This window comes from Peromyscus leucopus, chromosome 1 (genome assembly GCF_004664715.2).
Source record: "Peromyscus leucopus breed LL Stock chromosome 1, UCI_PerLeu_2.1, whole genome shotgun sequence".
Taxonomy (NCBI): domain Eukaryota; kingdom Metazoa; phylum Chordata; class Mammalia; order Rodentia; family Cricetidae; genus Peromyscus; species Peromyscus leucopus.
Genome location: NC_051063.1, coordinates 186,855,606 through 186,872,728, shown reverse-complemented (window position 1 = coordinate 186,872,728; position 17,123 = coordinate 186,855,606). Strand labels below are relative to the sequence as shown.

At 48.4% G+C, this 17,123-nt stretch overlaps 2 protein-coding genes across 3 annotated transcripts; both read left to right on the top strand.

Moving 5' to 3' along the window:
• Positions 1–288: 288 nt before the first annotated feature.
• Tsen34 (tRNA splicing endonuclease subunit 34) lies at positions 289–7,101 on the top strand. Of its 2 annotated transcripts, none has more exons than XM_028863024.1 (5): positions 289–432; positions 1,146–1,392; positions 1,547–1,793; positions 1,927–2,184; positions 6,574–7,101. In XM_028863024.1, the coding sequence occupies exons 2-5, from the start codon at positions 1,150–1,152 to the stop codon at positions 6,759–6,761; spliced, it is 936 nt and encodes a 311-aa protein (XP_028718857.1). In that variant the 5' UTR covers positions 289–432; positions 1,146–1,149; the 3' UTR covers positions 6,762–7,101. The 2 variants fall into 2 exon arrangements, with proteins under 2 accessions (XP_028718857.1, XP_037058118.1); XM_037202223.1 differs by lacking the exon at positions 289–432 and adding an exon at positions 935–1,018.
• A 2,430-nt stretch (positions 7,102–9,531) lies between these two features.
• Positions 9,532–12,962, top strand: Rps9 (ribosomal protein S9). The gene is made up of 5 exons (XM_028863040.2): positions 9,532–9,635; positions 9,897–10,018; positions 10,223–10,345; positions 11,854–12,040; positions 12,713–12,962. Exons 2-5 carry the CDS (start codon positions 9,922–9,924, stop codon positions 12,888–12,890), a joined length of 585 nt encoding a protein of 194 aa, XP_028718873.1. The 5' UTR covers positions 9,532–9,635; positions 9,897–9,921; the 3' UTR covers positions 12,891–12,962.
• The last annotated feature ends 4,161 nt before the right edge of the window (positions 12,963–17,123 follow it).

The following is a 17,123-nucleotide window of genomic DNA, read 5'->3' as shown; positions in this document are numbered from 1 at the left end:
TCAGGTCCCGCCAAATGCCGGTGAGGCCAAAAGTGTTGGCTTGAGTTAGGAAATAATCGGGTGTGAGTGGACTTGGTTTAACAACGGACGAGAAAGGCGACAGACGAGATCATCCGTAACGGGGCGGGGCCTCCATGACTCGTGGGCGTGGGGGTGGAGTCAAGAGCGATGACCCCCCGCAAGGTCCCACATCCAGAGACCCAGGGGCAGTGCGAGCTCCCCGCAGGTTTTCCGCCTTGCTGACGCGACGGGGTGACGGAGGACGCCCTACGTCGAGCCTGCTCCGCCTCCGCCGAGAGTGTGGGCCCGGCGCTGACTTGACTGCCGCTGCCCGGGGACAGTGCGGCAGGCCGAAGGGGAGCCGAGGCGTCTGCGGCGCCCGCCCAGAGCGCGACTGAGGGCTCCATCGCGTGCGCGAGCTCCCGAAACTGGGTAGGGAGGGTGCGGGGCCGCAGCCGGAGGACTGGCGGGGAGCTGGCTGGGCCCGAACGCCCAACCTCTTGCGACTCGGAAGGGGTGGCGGATTCGCCCGAGCCGGGGATCACCCTCCGGAGGGCTGGAACGCTTGTGTCCGGGGTGGGCAGGGCCCCCCGGTGGGGCCCGAGCCGAGGATGCTGGAAACTCAAACGGCTTGCGCAACCCAGGGACTGGGTTTCTCTTGAAGCCCGGCCGAGCGAATGGGCGGGAAAGGCGAACCTCGGGGTTCACCCGAAGTGGGAGGGGCCGGGCTCCCCGTCTCCTAGGAGAGGGTGGGGCTTGCTTGAGCAGACCGCCGCTCCACGTCCAGGTCCCGAGGCTTGACGGACACGCCCGAAGGAAGACACGCACTCTTGCGGAAAAGGGCGGTGCGACCGCCGTGGCGGCGGGAGGTCTCCGCGAGGAGACGTGATGCGGGGGCACGCACCGGCAGAGACGATGGCCACCGGGCGCTGAGGGGGAGCGGAGCGGTGGGACCTGCCCGCGAGGCGTGGTCTTTGCACGGTCCTTCCGGGCGGGGCTCGGCCCCGGGGGCGCGCAGGTGGCAACCCCGGCCCCGCCCCGCTCGGGTTCAGGGGCGGGGCCTCGCTTGCACTGGGGCGTTGGAGGGCTTCGGTCGGGTCCGCGGGGCTGCTTGGGTGACCGCGTCGCCGCCTCCTACCCTGCAGGAGGATGCTGGTGGTGGAGGTCGCTAATGGCCGCTCGCTGGTGTGGGGAGCTGAGGCGGTGCAGGCGCTGCGGGAGCGCTTGGGAGTCGGGGGCCGCACGGTGGGCGCCCTGCCCCGCGGGCCCCGCCAGAACTCGCGCCTGGGCCTCCCGCTCCTGCTGTTGCCCGAAGAGGCCCGGCTCCTGGCCGAGATAGGCGCCGTGACACTGGTCAGCGCCCCGCGTCCGGATCCCCGTAGCCATGGCCTGGTAAGAGGCGAAAGGCCCTTGTGGTGGGAATGCCTGGGAGGGCCTGGTCTGGAAAGGCGCTCTTGGAAGGTTGTAAGCAGGGTCGGAATTCCCGTCTTCCTAAGGGATCGCAGGCAGTGTGTGGCCTGGGGTTCCAGCTAAGTTTGCTTCTCAGGCCCTAGCATCGTTCAAACGCCAGCAAGAGCAGAGTTTCCAGGAGCAGAGCACTTTGGCCGCCGAGGCCCGTGAGACCCGGCGCCAGGAGCTCCAAGAGAAGATCGAAGAGGGCCAGGCCGCCAAGAAGCAGAAGCTGGAACAGGATTCAGGGGCGGAAGAAGGCCAAGAAGCGGGTGGAAGCGAAGCTACCCAAGCGAGCGAGACAAATGATGATGGCCAGGCTTCTGCGGAGCAGGAGGGAGCAGGTGAGAACAGGGTTTGGAGTTCAGATTTGGGGTAAGAGGGAAGGAAGCTTTGGGGGATTTTAGTTGGGTTTTTTTGGAGATGAGGAGACCTTGCCTTGTGGATTCAGTAAATTCTTCTCTGCACCTCCCCCAGACTCCTCATCTCCCCAACCAGGGCCTTCAAACGGGGTGACCCCCTTGCCCAGGTCAGCCCTGCTCATCCAGCTGGCCACTGCCAGGCCTCGGCCTGTGAAGGCTAAGCCTCTGGACTGGCGTGTGCAGTCCAAAGACTGGCCCCACGCTGGCCGTCCTGCCCACGAGCTGCGCTACAGCATCTACCGTGACCTCTGGGAGAGAGGCTTCTTCCTCAGCGCAGCTGGGAAGTTTGGCGGCGACTTCCTGGTCTATCCCGGTGAGTGGAGGTTGGGGCTCTAGTGGCCGTCCCTTTCCTGATGGTCTTTGTCCTGCATTTTTCTCTCTTGTGTCACCTCTACGCCCTGGGGACACAGAAAAGTACATCAAATAATGTGGGAGTTCTCCTGAGCTCCTGGAGGGTAGCTTAATAACTGTTTTGTTTGAGACAGGGTCTCATTATGTCGCCAGACGAGCTTGGAATTTGCTATGCTGCACAGGCCAGCCTTGGAATGCAAAGTCTTCCTTTCTCCACTTCCCAAGTGTTGGGATTACAGGCTTATGTCACAACAGCTGGCTTGGTTTAGTAACTTTCCATAAGTTCTCTGTGTGATCTAGAAGATTGGCTTAGAAATGCTTACAAGTGTTCACAGGACATATGAGCACATTTGCTGCAGGATTCTTTATAGATTTGAAAGATTAAAAGCAGCAAAGTCACTAATAGGTTGGAAACAAAACATAGCATTTAAGCCAGAGAGGTGGTCTCTTCCTTTAATCCCAGCACTGGGGAGGCAGTACGGTATCTCTGAGTTCCGGGCCATCCAGGAGGCATAGAGACAGTCTCAGAACAACAGCAAGAAAAACAACAGCAAAACAGTTGTCTGAGAAACACAGGCGTGATTATCGAAGAATTGAAGTGTAGGATTGTAGCTGGGTATGGCGGTACATGCCTCTAATGATAAGTGGAGGCACAACCAGTTTGAGGCTAGCTTTGGCTACATGATACCCCATCTCAACAAAGAAAAAAAAATGGGGTATGATGGCCATACCTGTAATCTTAGCACTTGAGAGTCTGAGACAGGAGGATTGCCACAAGTTTGAGACCGATATAGACTACATAGTGAGTTCAGGCGAGCCAGGGCTGGGTATCAAGACCGTGTCTGAAAAAAGAAAAAGAGAAAAAAAAAACAAAAACGCAGGGTCGCCAGGTGGCAGCAGCACACATCTTTAACCCCAGCACTCAAGAGGCAGAGGCAGGTAGTAGATCTTCTGAGTTCAAAGCCATCTGGTCTACAGAACGAGTTCCAGGACAGTCAGAGCTACATAGAGAAACCCTGTCTCGAAAAAAAAAGTAGGGTCATGTATGTGAAAAATACAATCAAAAGTAAAATGACAGGTGGTTGAAAATATGTGGTGGATTGTGTGTTGATATGGACATGCAGGTGTATGCATGCCATGTAAGTACCATTGATCGTTGAGGTTCTAGCTAGGTCTGAGTAAGGTGATGTGGACCTGTATCCCCAGCTCCTTGGGAACCTGCAGCTTAAAATAACTAGTTCAAATCAGTTAATTACCTAATCCTATACCTTGTTTGTTTGTTTGTTTATTTTTTATGTTTTGAGGTAGGGGTTCATTGTGTAGCTCTGACTGGCCCAGAATTTGCTGTGTAGACCAGGGTAGACTCGAACTCACAGAGCCTGCCTCTGCCTCCCAAGTGCTCAGATTAAAGGCCTGCACCACCATGCCTGGCAATCTCAGTTTTTTAAGATAAGGTCTACTCTGTAACCCTGACACCTGTCTGTCTCAAGAGTGCTGGAATTAAAGGCATCTTCTTACCACACCAGGATTTTCTTTTCATGCAAAGTCTCACTATTGAATCCCAAGCCAGTGTCTAGTTCACTACCTGACACAGTTGGAAGCATCTTCTTGCCTTGGCCTCCCTAGTGCTAGGATGGCAAATGTGTGCCACCACACCCAGCTCTAATTCTATACATTAAATTGAACCATAAGCGAAACTATTTGTTCTTTTCTTGCCTCTTTTACTTCTTTTTAACAGAGTGGTACATGTAACCCAGGCTGGCCTCAAACATGGGAGTGCTGAGGTGATTAAAAAATGCATAAGCATTCAGGCCTGGCATAGACCAGTTAGTTCTAATATGTCAACATTTCTAAAACAGTACTCAGTGTACGGGACACTGAGAGAATCCTTGTCTCCTGTGAAATAGTGTCCAAAGCCTCAGTCACTGTAATGCTTCTAAGTTTATTTTTAAATTTTGCCTGAGGCTCAAAGTTGCTAAGCCTCCAGGAAAACAGTTATGGGATTAGTTCCTCAAGCATATTGATGTACCCTCTCAGCCGGTGGGAGCCTTTTAACAGCCAGAGACTCTGGCTTCTGGCGAGGCTCTTGCCAGGAGCCCAGCTGCCAGGCATGGATATAGCAACAGTCCCCTTCGAATGCCACATCTCCTCATCCCTCTCTTAAAGAGTGTTCCTCTGTGTGTGTGTGTGTGTGTGTGTGTGTGTGTGTGTGTGTGTGTATATATGTATGTAGTTAGTATGTGTGCATGTGTGTGGTTGCACAGGGAGACTAGAAGATGGCATGGATACTCCTGGAGTTGGAGTAGGCAGTTGTGAATTATTTGATGTGACTGCTAGGAAGGAACTGAACTCAGGTCCTCTGGAAGAGTGGTAGCCGTTCTTAATCGCTGAGCCATCTCGCCAGCTCTACATTTTAAATTTCCATTGCCTGTGATTCACCTCTTGTAGTCTTTTCTTTTTTTTTTTTTTTTTTTTTTTTTTTTTTTTTTTTTTTTTTTTATGTTGCATGTATCTTGCAGCCAGAAAACAGATTCCTTACAATTGTAGCCAATGTGCTGATTGATCAGACCTCTGAAAACAGCATGTTCTACCTGACCTCTCTCCAGCCTTATTCAGATTTCTATCCTGCTAATTCAGATTCACCTATTCGAGGGACAGACTGAGCTGTTGAGTAACTAAAGCCATCCGAGGGTCTCTGCTTACAGAGCCCGTGGCTGGCTGTGCTGTGAGCTAAGTATTTGCAACAAGGCCCACAAAACTTTCCTGCCTGGCTCTTTTTTTTTTTTTTAAAAATCGTATTGACTTATTTTTTGTTTGTTTGTTTTGTTTTTCTTAGACACAGTTTCTCTGTAGCCCTCCCTGTCCTAGAACTAGCTCTGTAGACCAGACTGGTCTGGAACTCAGAGATCCACCTGCCCCAGCCTCCCAAGTGCTGGAATTAGCAAAGGACTTTAATTTTTGCTGTATCCTGCTATAAAATCTTTTTTTCTTTAGCCTAGTAGAGTCTCAGACTGGTTCCGTTTTTGTTTTGTGGTTGCAATACTAGGGATCAGATCTTGCCTGTGCTCCATAAGTGGTCTGCTAATGAGCTACACCCAGCACTTGTGGCTTATCTTTTAATCTTGACTTACTTTCTTTTTTTTCTCATTTTTTTGGGTGTATGTGTGTGTGTGTGTGTGTAAAATGTCTTTCTGTGTGGTGCCCATGTTGGCCTTGAACTCCTAAGTTCAAGGAGTCCCCAGCCTAAGCCTCCTAAGCGCTTGAGGTTACAAACATGTCTCGCCATATCCTTTAATCGTGATAGTTATGTATTGTCTAGGCTTATTAGGTGTACCACAGAAGTTATTATTTTGTGCTTTCTATTCTGTTTTTTGGCAATTGTGAAGCCATCTTGGGCCATCGAAACAATGCACTGTCTTCAAAAAGGAAAAAGAGGGCAGGAGAGATGGCTTAGCAGTTAGGAGCACTGACTGCTTTTACAGAGGACCCGGGTTCAATTCCCAGCACCCATATGAGCTCACAACTATCTGTAACTCCAAGACACCCTCACACAGACATACATTCAGGCAAAACACCAATGCACAGGAAATAAGAAAGAGAGAGAGAAAGAGAGAGAGAAGAGAGAAGAAGAAAAGAGAGAGGAGGAAGGAGGAGGAGAGAAGAGATCCTTAAGAGTAGAGGTATGCCAGGTGTAGCAGTGCACACCTTCATTCCTAGCACTTGGGAAACAGGCATGCAGATCTCTGTGGTTTGAGGCCAGTTTGGTCTATATAGTGAGTTCCAGAACAGCCAGAGCCACATATAGAGAAACTCTGTGCCCCCCCCCCCCAAAGTAGAGTAGATGGGTCCAAGGGTATGTGTTTCAAAGTATTCAGTGTTTGCTGTGATGTCCATGAAGCCACTAATTCCAGCTACTCAGACAGGAGAATGAGAATGCCAGCGTTAGGGTGAGTGTGAGCTACAGGGCAAGTTCAAGACTAGCATGGGTGCTAGACAGATGGCTCAATGGTGCTTTTGCAGAGGACCCAGACAGATCTGGTTCCCAGCACTCACATGGTAGCTCCCAGCCATCTGTAACCCCAGTTCTGTGGGTTACCCTAGTCCTCTCTTCTGGCCTATGCAGGCACCAGCCACACACGGTACACATATATGCATGCAGACAAGCAAACACTCATATACTTAAATAAATAAACAAATAGGAAGTGATAGAGTACTTCCTTAATCTACACAAGGCCCTGGGTTCCATACCCAGCACACAAAGGAACCAAAAATGCAGTAAGCAGAAGACCCCTTGTCAGTGTTCCAGCCTCTGCAGACGGGAACTGCTAATGCATCTGTCTCTTTCCTCCAGGTGACCCGCTGCGTTTCCACGCTCACTACATTGCTCAGTGCTGGGCTGCTGAAGACCCCATCCCACTTCAGGACCTGGTCTCTGCCGGCCGCCTGGGAACCAGTGTTAGAAAGACCCTGCTTCTCTGCTCCCCTCAGCCTGATGGGAAGGTGGTCTACACCTCCCTGCAGTGGGCCAGCCTGCAGTGAACTGCAGGAGACCGAGGGAGATGTGGCTATGGTGAGGTGTGGCTGTGGGTCGCAAGAACCCTTCTGGATGGTCACTCCAGCTTGTCTGCACATGAAGGCTTGTGCCCTGCCTGGTTAGTTCCGATTCCAGAGTTTTGAACACTACATCCTTTCTGGTTTTTTTTTTTTTTTTTTTTTTTTTTCTGTTTTAAGGCACTTAGTAGCAGTGTTGTTTTGTATTTCTGTTTCCATACTGTGAGCTTGTTCAGAGTTGAGACTGCTCTTACTTGGCTTTTCTGTTTTCTACAGGGCAGTTCTCAATACATTTGTTGAATAAATGTTTGTATTTTGAGTCCTTACAGCAATCTTTGAAATGCGGAGTTTTTATTCCTATATTCAGATGAGAAAAGGGAAGGGGAAATGACTTGCTCCGGGTCACAAAACTTATAATAACTACCAGGCCTGGGGCTTTACGCTTGGTCTTTCTGATTCAGCAGTCTGCCTCTTTGCATCCCACTAAGTTTTACCTTGAAGATTTTTATTACGTTTATTTATTGTATATATACATGTGTATGTATGTGGGCACGAATGTGCCATGGAACATATGCGGAGGTCAGAGAAGAATTTGAGAAAGCCTGCTCTATTTTTTACCATGTGGTTTTCAGGGACCGAACTCAGGTTATCAGACTTGCCATCAAGCACCTTTAACTGCTGAGCCATCTCACTGGTCCCCTTGAGATTGCTACAAACCGTTTCAGATGCATATAAAGGTTATAACTAAAAAATGTTGCATGAGCTGGTTGTGGTGGTGTATACCAGTATAGTAAGATAGACTGAGGAGGCAAAGGCAGGAGGATCATGAGTTTGAGGCCTGCTTGGGCTACACCTTTGGGGCTATAGAGATGGCTCAGTAGTTGAGCTTTTCCAAGGGACCTACGTTCAGTTCTAAACACCCATATAGGACAGCTCACAAAGTGCCTGTAACTCCATCTTCAGGGAATTTGGCACCCTATTCTGTTCTCCACAGCCAACTCCACTCAGGTGCATATACCCACACATACACATAGTTAAAAACAGCTGGGTGTGGTGGTATATACTTTGAATCCCAGTGCTCAGATAGGAGAAGCAGGAGGATCTTTGAATTCAAGGCTAGCCTGGTCTATATAGCAAGTTCCAGACCAGCAAGACCTACTGCAGCTAAATAAGGGCTGGAGAGATGGTTAAGAGTACTTGGTGCTCTTGCAAAGGAACTGGGTTTGGTTCACAGCACACACAGGGCTCACAAACACCTCTAACTCCAGTTTCTGGGCATCCAACCCTTTCTGGCCCTTGGAAGACACTAGGTTCACATATGGGAATGTGTATATCCAGACAAAACACCTGTATACATTAAATCATTCTTAAAAATTGCCGGGCAGTGGTGGCGCACACCTTTAATCCCAGTACTTGGTAGGCAGAGCCAGGCAGATCTCTTGTGAGTTTGAAGCCAGCCTGGTCTACAGAGCGAGATCTAGGACAGGCACCAAAGCTACACAGAGAAACCCTGTCTCCAAAAACGAAAAACAAAACAAAAATTAAAAATTTGGACTAGAAAAAAAAAATGGCTTAGCAGTTAAGAGCACTAGCTACTCTTCCAGAGGACCCAAGTTCATCCCAGCTCACAATTATCTGTAACTCCCAACTCCAGGTGATTTGACACTCACACAGACATAAGGCCAAAATACCAGTGCACGTAAAATTTAAAAAAAAAAAAAATTTAAGTATTTGACACGCAGAAAGTAAACTATAGTCTGTCTACCTGTCCCCTACCCTCACTCTGTCCTCCCAGACTAAATGAGCAAGATCCTTGCCTGAGTATGTAAATGTAAAATAAATTTCTACCAAACAGGTTAAAATAAAAGGAAAGAATACCTGATCTAGGCCTAGTGGTACAGGCCTGTCCTCTTAGCTACTCAGGGACATCATACCTATGAGTTTGAGGTCAGCCTGTCTACATAGTTCCAGGATAGCCTGGGCTAGGTACATAGACCCTGTTTCCCCACAAAGAAATAAAGCCGGGCATGGTAGTGCACACTTTCAATCCCAGCACTTGGGAGGACAGGTGGATCTGTGAGTTTCAGGCCTGCTTGGTCTACACTGCCAGCTCCAGGACAACCAGGACTAAGCAGAAAGACCTTGGGGAGAGGGAGGGAGAGACAACAAACCCCAACCAAACGAAATATCTGTAGGAGAATGGGTTGTAAGACCAGCCCTTGGGAAGTGTGGGAAGGAGGATCAGGAATGCATGGTCATTTGTTGGAAAACCGTGACTCAAAAACAATAAAACAGGAGAGACTTATAGCCAAGATGATGGGGGAATTTTCTTCTTTAATAGATCCTCTTTCCAGGTATGTCTAGGTTTGTGTCAAGCCGACAAAAACGAACCGGCACAGCCTGCATATTACAAGCCCAGCACGGTGGCCCACACCTAATAGCCTAGCATTTTTATGGCCAAGATAGGGGCATTGTCACGAGACTGAGACCGTGGTGGGGAACCTAGGCTGCTGCCCTGAATTTCCTGTGAGCTCTTCCCCAAGAGCCCTTGTTAAAACAAAAAGTGACAACTGCAGCGCGTTACGTGATGCCTTTGCCCTGGGAAGCGGCAAGGCAGCTCCGTTCACCCTTGGATTAATTAATGCAAGCACGTCCCGTCGGCTCTGCAGCCGCCTAACCACCTCACTGGTAAGTCCACCCAGCGCAGCGCCGCTCTGGCCCACCCGCTCCACTCTATGGCTCTCCTGCTTCCGATTGGCAGAGCCGCGAGCGGTGCGCGATGACGTCATGGCCGCGCGCCGTTGCTATAAGACCGTGGTCCGGCGGAAGCGTCTCTCTTTTGTCGCGGGCGTGAGTTTGCAGGTGAGCGTCGTGAGGGTAGTTAGTTAGCTTTTCGGGGGGACGGTGTGAGGTGATGGAGCCGTTCAGAAGCTGACGGATAGGGGAGAGGGGCGGGAAGAAGGTGCTTGGACATCATTGCAGCACGGTGGTGGGGGAAAAAAAGAATCTCGGTTCCGAATTGTCTGAGGCGGCTCTCGCGAGAGCCGAGTTGGTGCGGGGCCCGCGGGGTTTGGCTGCGTATGCGCCCTGACGACACTTCTTTAAACACGACCCTTTGCGCAGGCGCGGCGGGCCTAGAGGAGCCAACATGCCGGTTGCCAGAAGTTGGGTGTGTCGCAAAACCTATGTGACCCCACGGAGACCCTTCGAGAAATCGCGTCTCGACCAGGAACTGAAGCTGATCGGTGCGTGGCCAGGGTGGGATTCCGGATCGGGGATCGGGGGTGGGAGATTCAGGTAGCCATGCGGTCGGTCCCCCACGTGCTCGCCCTGGGCGCCATCGCCGCAGAGGATCGTGGTTTAGATGAGGCTTGTGTTCTGAAGTCGCTAAGGCCAAGTGTAGTCACTCAGTGGCTCTGGCCCTGTCCTTCCCTCCCACGCACGTGCAGGAGAGTATGGGCTCCGGAACAAGCGTGAGGTCTGGAGGGTCAAGTTTACCCTGGCTAAGATCCGCAAGGCCGCCCGGGAGCTGCTGACGCTGGACGAAAAGGACCCACGGCGTCTTTTTGAAGGTATATACGGGCTCATTTTCAAAAGGATGGGTGGTGGCCCCCGGAGTTGCTGAATTGAGCTTTTAGACTGCATTGTGGGAGGTATGACCCTGAACAGGTTGGGCTTTTGGGGAATGTTTGAGACGGAAACTCATGTAGGTCAGTTTGGCCTGTAAACTACCAGAAGTCTAAAAAGTGCAGGGTTTGCAGGTGTGGGTCGCTTGGCTTGGGGCAATTTTCAACACAGGCTTGGAAACAGATTCATGTTTTGGAGTTAGTTACAGAAGAACGGGAGCTGCAGATATATAAACTTTCCGTTTTCTTGATGAGCAGAAGTGAAAATTGTCAAGGCAGTCTCCCTGGAATCGCTTTCTAATGAAACCTCTGGCTACGGTTAGGAAAGAAATGCCTTGGAGTTATCACTGGCTTGACTTATGTGTTAGTGACTACCAGAAAATGTCTGTCTCTTGATTGACCGTCAGATTTCAGATTAGAAGTTGAACGTTTTAATACCAGCTTGTGCCACAAGGAGTCTATTCGAGTTAACTTTCTAGAGTTTTGGGCCTGTCAACATTGGTCAGATGGAGGCCACGGAACAGTTTAGTGGTAGGATGTGCTCTTGTGTCTTAGGTTTATCAGTGTGCACTTTTTGTTTTCATACTGAATGTTTTACTATATAACAGTAATATTTTTCTTTTGGGGATATATTTTGTATTTGTATCTGACCATTATTTATAAAACATAAGAAATTGAGTGTATTTTAGGATACTGGAAGAAAATCAATGGTGAATTGTTTTTTTTTTTTAACTTGGTTCTTTATATTTAGGATTTCTTACCAGGTGACTAGGCCTTCACAGTTAGCTTTCTTTCAAACTCCTGGGAGTATAGTCTGAGGAATAGATATGGGTTGTTTCTATATATCTTGTTGGCTTGGTACTGTGTAGATTATCTTTTGGTCTCTGCTCACCCTAGCCTCCCAAGTACTGTGATTCTTGTGAAAGTAGCATGGTTTTTTGTTTGGTTTTTTCGAGACAGGTTTTCTCTGTACCTTGGAGCCTGTCTAGGAAGCCTCGTTTTGTTTTTGTTTGTGTGTTTTTAATTATTTTTGGTTTTTGAGACAGAGTCTCTGTAGCTTCGGAGCCTGTCCTGGAACACTGTAGACAAAGCTGGCCTTGAACTCACAGTGATCCATCTGCCTCTGCCTCCCGAGTGCTGTGATTAAAGGCGTGCGCAGCCGCCGCCCCTGTCTTAAGTTGAGTGTTAAAGCTCCTCCCTTAGTGATGAAGGTTGAATGAAAGACTGTAAACCTGTGGTATAATGCCTGTTGTTTAAAGGGAGACTCAGTGCCCATGTCAGGGTCTTGAGCCTGCAGCTCTTAGAAGAAAGGTTGTTAGGCACATCACTGACATTCTTTTTTCCCATGCTCCTTGCAAAATACAAAATGGGTGAAAGCTGTAGGAACTTGACTTACCGGAGCTCTGAGGTTGAGTATGAGGTCAGGACTGATTTGAGTTATACTCCCCCCCCAGGCAATGCTCTGCTGAGGCGACTTGTTCGTATTGGGGTGCTGGATGAGGGCAAGATGAAGCTGGATTACATCCTGGGACTGAAGATTGAGGATTTCTTGGAGAGGCGGCTGCAGACCCAGGTCTTTAAGCTGGGTCTGGCTAAATCTATTCACCATGCCCGAGTACTCATCCGCCAGCGTCATATCAGGTAAGCTGAAGCTAGGCCTGAAAGCCTTACTTACCCAATCTGCACTGTTGGTTTCCTTTGCTAAGCTGCCGTCCTGTCTCCCGTGTAGCCTTCGGAGCTGACAAATCTGAGCTTACCCTGAGGGTTCAGAATGAAAGCTTACGGGGGAATTGGGGACAGCTTTGTCTCCCCCATAGCCCAGCGCAAGTGTCACTGCGGCTCAAGCCGTACACCTTGCGAAGTTCTCTGCCAGGCATGCAAGCAGCTGGACAGGTAATAGCTCTTGGTGCCCTCTCGGAGAGAGGATTGAGTTGGTGTTGGGGGGGGGGGGCAAAGCTGTCATTGGAGCTTGCTGTATGAGTTCCAACCCAGACCTCATTGCTATACTCCTGTTTGTTAATTTGCCAGTTGATAATCAACCTGGCTAAAAGTGACTGGTGCAAAGACTAGTTAAATGAGTGAAAATTGCATACCTTTCCCCTTTCTGTAACTGATTTCTTCCTCACCAGCTCTATGGGCAGAGATGTACTATTGTTGTCTGAGGTGGTGGTTTGAGGATTAGTACTCATCATAAACCATTTTGGCTACCTATAAGAGTCTATGAGGTCAAGAGTGTCCATCAACCTGTTGTCTAGGACAGGACCAATTGGTTCCACCTCTCACCTTGTCCCCTAACCTGTTCTTCCTATTCAGGGTCCGCAAGCAGGTGGTGAACATTCCATCCTTCATTGTTCGTCTGGACTCTCAGAAGCACATTGATTTCTCCCTCCGTTCTCCTTATGGTGGTGGCCGCCCAGGCCGAGTGAAGAGGAAGAATGCCAAGAAGGGCCAGGGTGGTGCTGGAGCTGGTGATGATGAAGAAGAGGATTAAGTTAATGCCTCCCTAGACTGGAGGATTGTCTAGTTTTCCGGTTGACTAATAAAGCAGAATGAACACTTGGTTTATTGGTGTGCCTCTGCTGTGAACAGTCTCTGTACTGGGAAGAAGCCCTGTTAGATGTAGGCCAGGCCTATACAACTTGTTTGAAAATGTCCGTAGGAGAGGAGAAAGTTGGTTGACCAGATGCTTTTCTGTTACCTATGCTGTGTGTAGTTGGTCCTTGTTTAGTGGGCTATAGCAGAAATAAAATTCCAACCCAGCTATCTGTAGCTAAAATAGGTCTCCAGTGAGGTTGACTGGTTGTAAGCTTGCAAAGTGGCTTCTGTTTTTAAGTTACATCTCAAGATGTGGTAAGCAGGAAGTAAGCTAGTGAACTCTGTTGCCCAGGGCTGCTTAAGAAATATTTAGCTATGTTTTGTACTCATGGTCAGGAGGGAGGCTGGCTTCCTCATTTTCTGTGTTGCCTTTCTGGGAAGTTTGGGTCAGATGAGAGGATGTGGTTTGATATCTGAAGAAGTGAGAACAGGCTTGAAATTGAAAAGCAACTGTCAAGTAAGGACGGCTACTTTGCTACTATATTGAGAAGAGGATTCTGTCAGTTAAGTGGCCAGCTTCAATGCAAGAAAAGACCTTACTGTAAATCGTGTGTAGAATCTCAAAGGTAATGCAAGTGACGGCCCTCCCTATCCAGAGGACATGGCTGATGGTTAGGTAACTTGGAGTAAGCTCTGCAGGAATTTGGGATTGTCTGGAAGCAGTCAACCTTCCAAAACAAGCTCCTTCTCAGTGGCCTCAAGCCAGCATGTTTATTGGTGTAGGGCATAAAAGTAAGCTGGCAGGACCTTTTGCAGACCAAATGCAACTAGACTTGACCAAGACCATTTAGTATGAGTCTTCCCATCCTTACGCCAGAAACCACTTAACCATCTATACTCATCCACATTGCTTGTCCACATTTGCCCACTCAGCATGTCCCTCTTACTGCTACACAGCTTCTCTATAATGTGGGGAAGCAGTGGAATAGGTGTGAGCAGTGGTGGGAGTCAAGACTTGGTAATTATCAAGTTTGGTCTCAATGCTATAGAAATTTGAAAGTTTGCCTCTGGCCCACCCTGGAGTCTGCCAGAGAACTGGAAAGGTGATCTCTCATCCCCACTTAAATTCTAAGAGGTAACAGTTCTCCTTGGTTATAAATCAGGGAGAGTCCATAGTAGCCTCAGTGTGAAATTAAAAATACATGGATTAAGCCTTGCAATAAACCTAGCCAAGGAGGTGAAAGATCTACAAAGTTAAAACAAGCATTCAAAGGTAAAGATGACTCAGTTGGCAAAATGTTGCTGTGCAAACGGACCCGAGTTTTGGTCCCCTAGCACTCACATTAAAAGCTGCATGCTTGTAGGGAGGGGGAAGTTATATTAAACATTTTATGTTCTCAAAAATTACAGTGCTGGGGAAGTGGTGACTGGGACACACTGGCCACCTAGCCTACTAGGTGGCCTCTGAGTTCGGTGAGAGAAATCCTGGATCTTGTTTGCCTGCCCCTTCCCCCAGAAAGATAACCATTGATAAAGATGTCCAGCATTGGCCTTTGACTACATGCTCATGTGTTCAAATACACATGCATTGCCCACATGTACAATACAGTAAACTGAAAGCACTAGAAGATGAAAAGGTTTTCCCTGTTCATGAGTCAGCAGTATGAAAATGGCTATATGAACCAAAGCATTGTAGAGATTGAGAGCAATCCCATGAAAATGTCAATGACATTCTTCATAGAAATAGAAAATCCTGCCGGGCAGTGGTGGTGCATGCCTTTAATCCCAGCACTCAGGAGGCAGAACCAGGTGAATCTCTGTGAGTTCGAGGCCAGCCTGGACGACAAGTGAGTTCTAGGAAAGGTGCAAAGCTACACAGAGAAACCAAAAAAAAAAAAAAAAAAAGAAATAGAAAATCCTAAACTGGATATGGTGATGGATGCCTCTCCCAACATTATGAAGGCCAATGACCCTCCTCTGCGCGCGCGCGCGCGCACACACACACACACACACACACACACACACACACACACACACACACACACACACACACACACACTGTGTAGATGGATTGGAACTCGACCAGGCTGGCCTCAAGAACTCAAGAGATCCGCCTGCCTCTGCTTCCCAAGTGCTGGGATTAAAGACAAGCACCACAATCAGCCAATGACTTTGAGGACAGCCTGGTATGAGAAATTCCAGGTCAGTCAGAGCTGCACAACGAGACTCAAAGAACACAAAGCCAAAAACTTAAGATACATAAAAAAACAAAATACCTCCAATATGGAAACTAATTCTAAACAGTGATGGTGGTATCCACGTGCCCAACTTCAAATTCTAAATCTAGAACCATAGTAACACAACCAGGATTTTTTTCTTTTTTAAAAAATATTTTTATTTAATTAATTAATTTAATTTTACATGTAAGCTACGGATTCTCCTGTCCTCCCTCCTCCCACCTCCAGCCTTCCCCGCAGATCTGCCCCCCATTCCCACCTCCTCTAAGGCAAGGTCTTCCCTGGGGAGTCAGCTCAGCCTGGTAAATTCAGTTGAGGCAGATCCAGTCCCCTCCTCCCTGCACCAAGGCTGAGCAAAGTGTCTCAGCATAGGCCCTAGCTCATGCACCAAGGACGGGTGGGACCGGGACCTTTCCTTGATACAGCCAGCATTTTTATTGGCACAAAAACAGGCACGCATAACAACAGGCAGCTAGCAAAGAATCCAGAGCTGGGCAAAGTGGTACAAGCATGTGAGCTAGGTATTTTTAAAGGAGTGGAGCAGGATGATCAGAAGTTCAAGTTCAGCAACAATTAAATAGCGGGTTTGAGGCCAGCTGGGCTACATCATGCCTGAAGTACATCAAACAAGGAAAAGAAAGAGAAAGACGCTAACAGGATCCAGAAATAAACCTACCAAGGATAAGTCCTTGAGTTCTGGACTGCCGGGCAAGTGCTCTACTACTGGGCTATATCTTTTACCTTTTATTTTGGACGGAAATCTTACTAATTTGTAGAGAATGGCCTTGAACTCACTGGGCAATTAAAGTGGATTTTGCATTTTATATCGCCCTGTATCACCCTCCAAAGTAGCTGTGATGTGAGGTCAGGACTGTGCCACCAGACCTTGCAATTTTTAAAATTTTAAGCGACTCGCTGTTTTTGAAACTAATATTAAAAAGCAAAACAAACTAATATTAAAGCAAAGAAAAGAGAAAACCAAACCACCAGTGTGATTCTGATGTCCTTAAAAATAAATTACTGGCCGGGTGGTGGTGGTGGTGGCGGCGGCGGCGGCGGCGGCGGCGGCGGCGGCGCACGCTTTTAATTCCAGCACTCGGGAGACAGAGCCAAGTGGATCTCTATGAGTTCGAGGCCAGTCTAGGCTACAGAGGGAGTTCCAGGAAAGGCACAAAGCTACACAGAGAAACCCTGTCTCGAAAAACAAACAAAACAAAAAAATTAAAAATTGGAACTGGAAAAAAATGGCTTAGCAGTTAAGAGCACTAGCTGCTCTTCCAGAGGACCCAAGTTCATCCCAGCACCCACATGGTAGCTCACAATTATCTATAACTCCAACTTTTTGTTTGTTTGTTTGTTTATTTATTTATTTACTTGGTTTTTTTCGAGACAGGGTTTCCCTGTGTAACTTTGTGCCTTTCCTGGAACTCACTCTGTAGCCCAGGCTGGCATCGAACTCACAAAGATCTGCCTGGCTCTGCCTCCCGAGTGCTGGGATTAAAGGTATGCACAACCACTGCCCGGCTACTTATTTATTGCTTTTACTTCTCAATAAAAGTTTCTTCTCCCTCCTCTCCTCTCCACCCCCCAGCCCACCCCACATTCACTCCTCCTGTTTCTCTTCTGAAAACGGAGAGCATCCATAGATATCAGCCAGCCATTATATATAAAGTTGCAGTAAGACTAGGCACTTCCTCTTCTATTAATGCTAGACGAGGCAATCCAGTAGGAAGAATGGGTCCCAAAAGTAGGCATCAGAGTCAGGGATAGCCCCTGCTCTCACTGTTAGGAGTCCCATAGGATCAAGATACACAGTGGTAATATATATGCAGAGGGTCTAGGTTAGTTCCATGCAGGTTCCCTGGTTGTTGGTTCATCAATTTTTTTAAGAGATCACATCTAGTGAAAGAACTTTCTTCCTAGGTTTTCTTTGTCAAGTTTTGTTAAAAAAT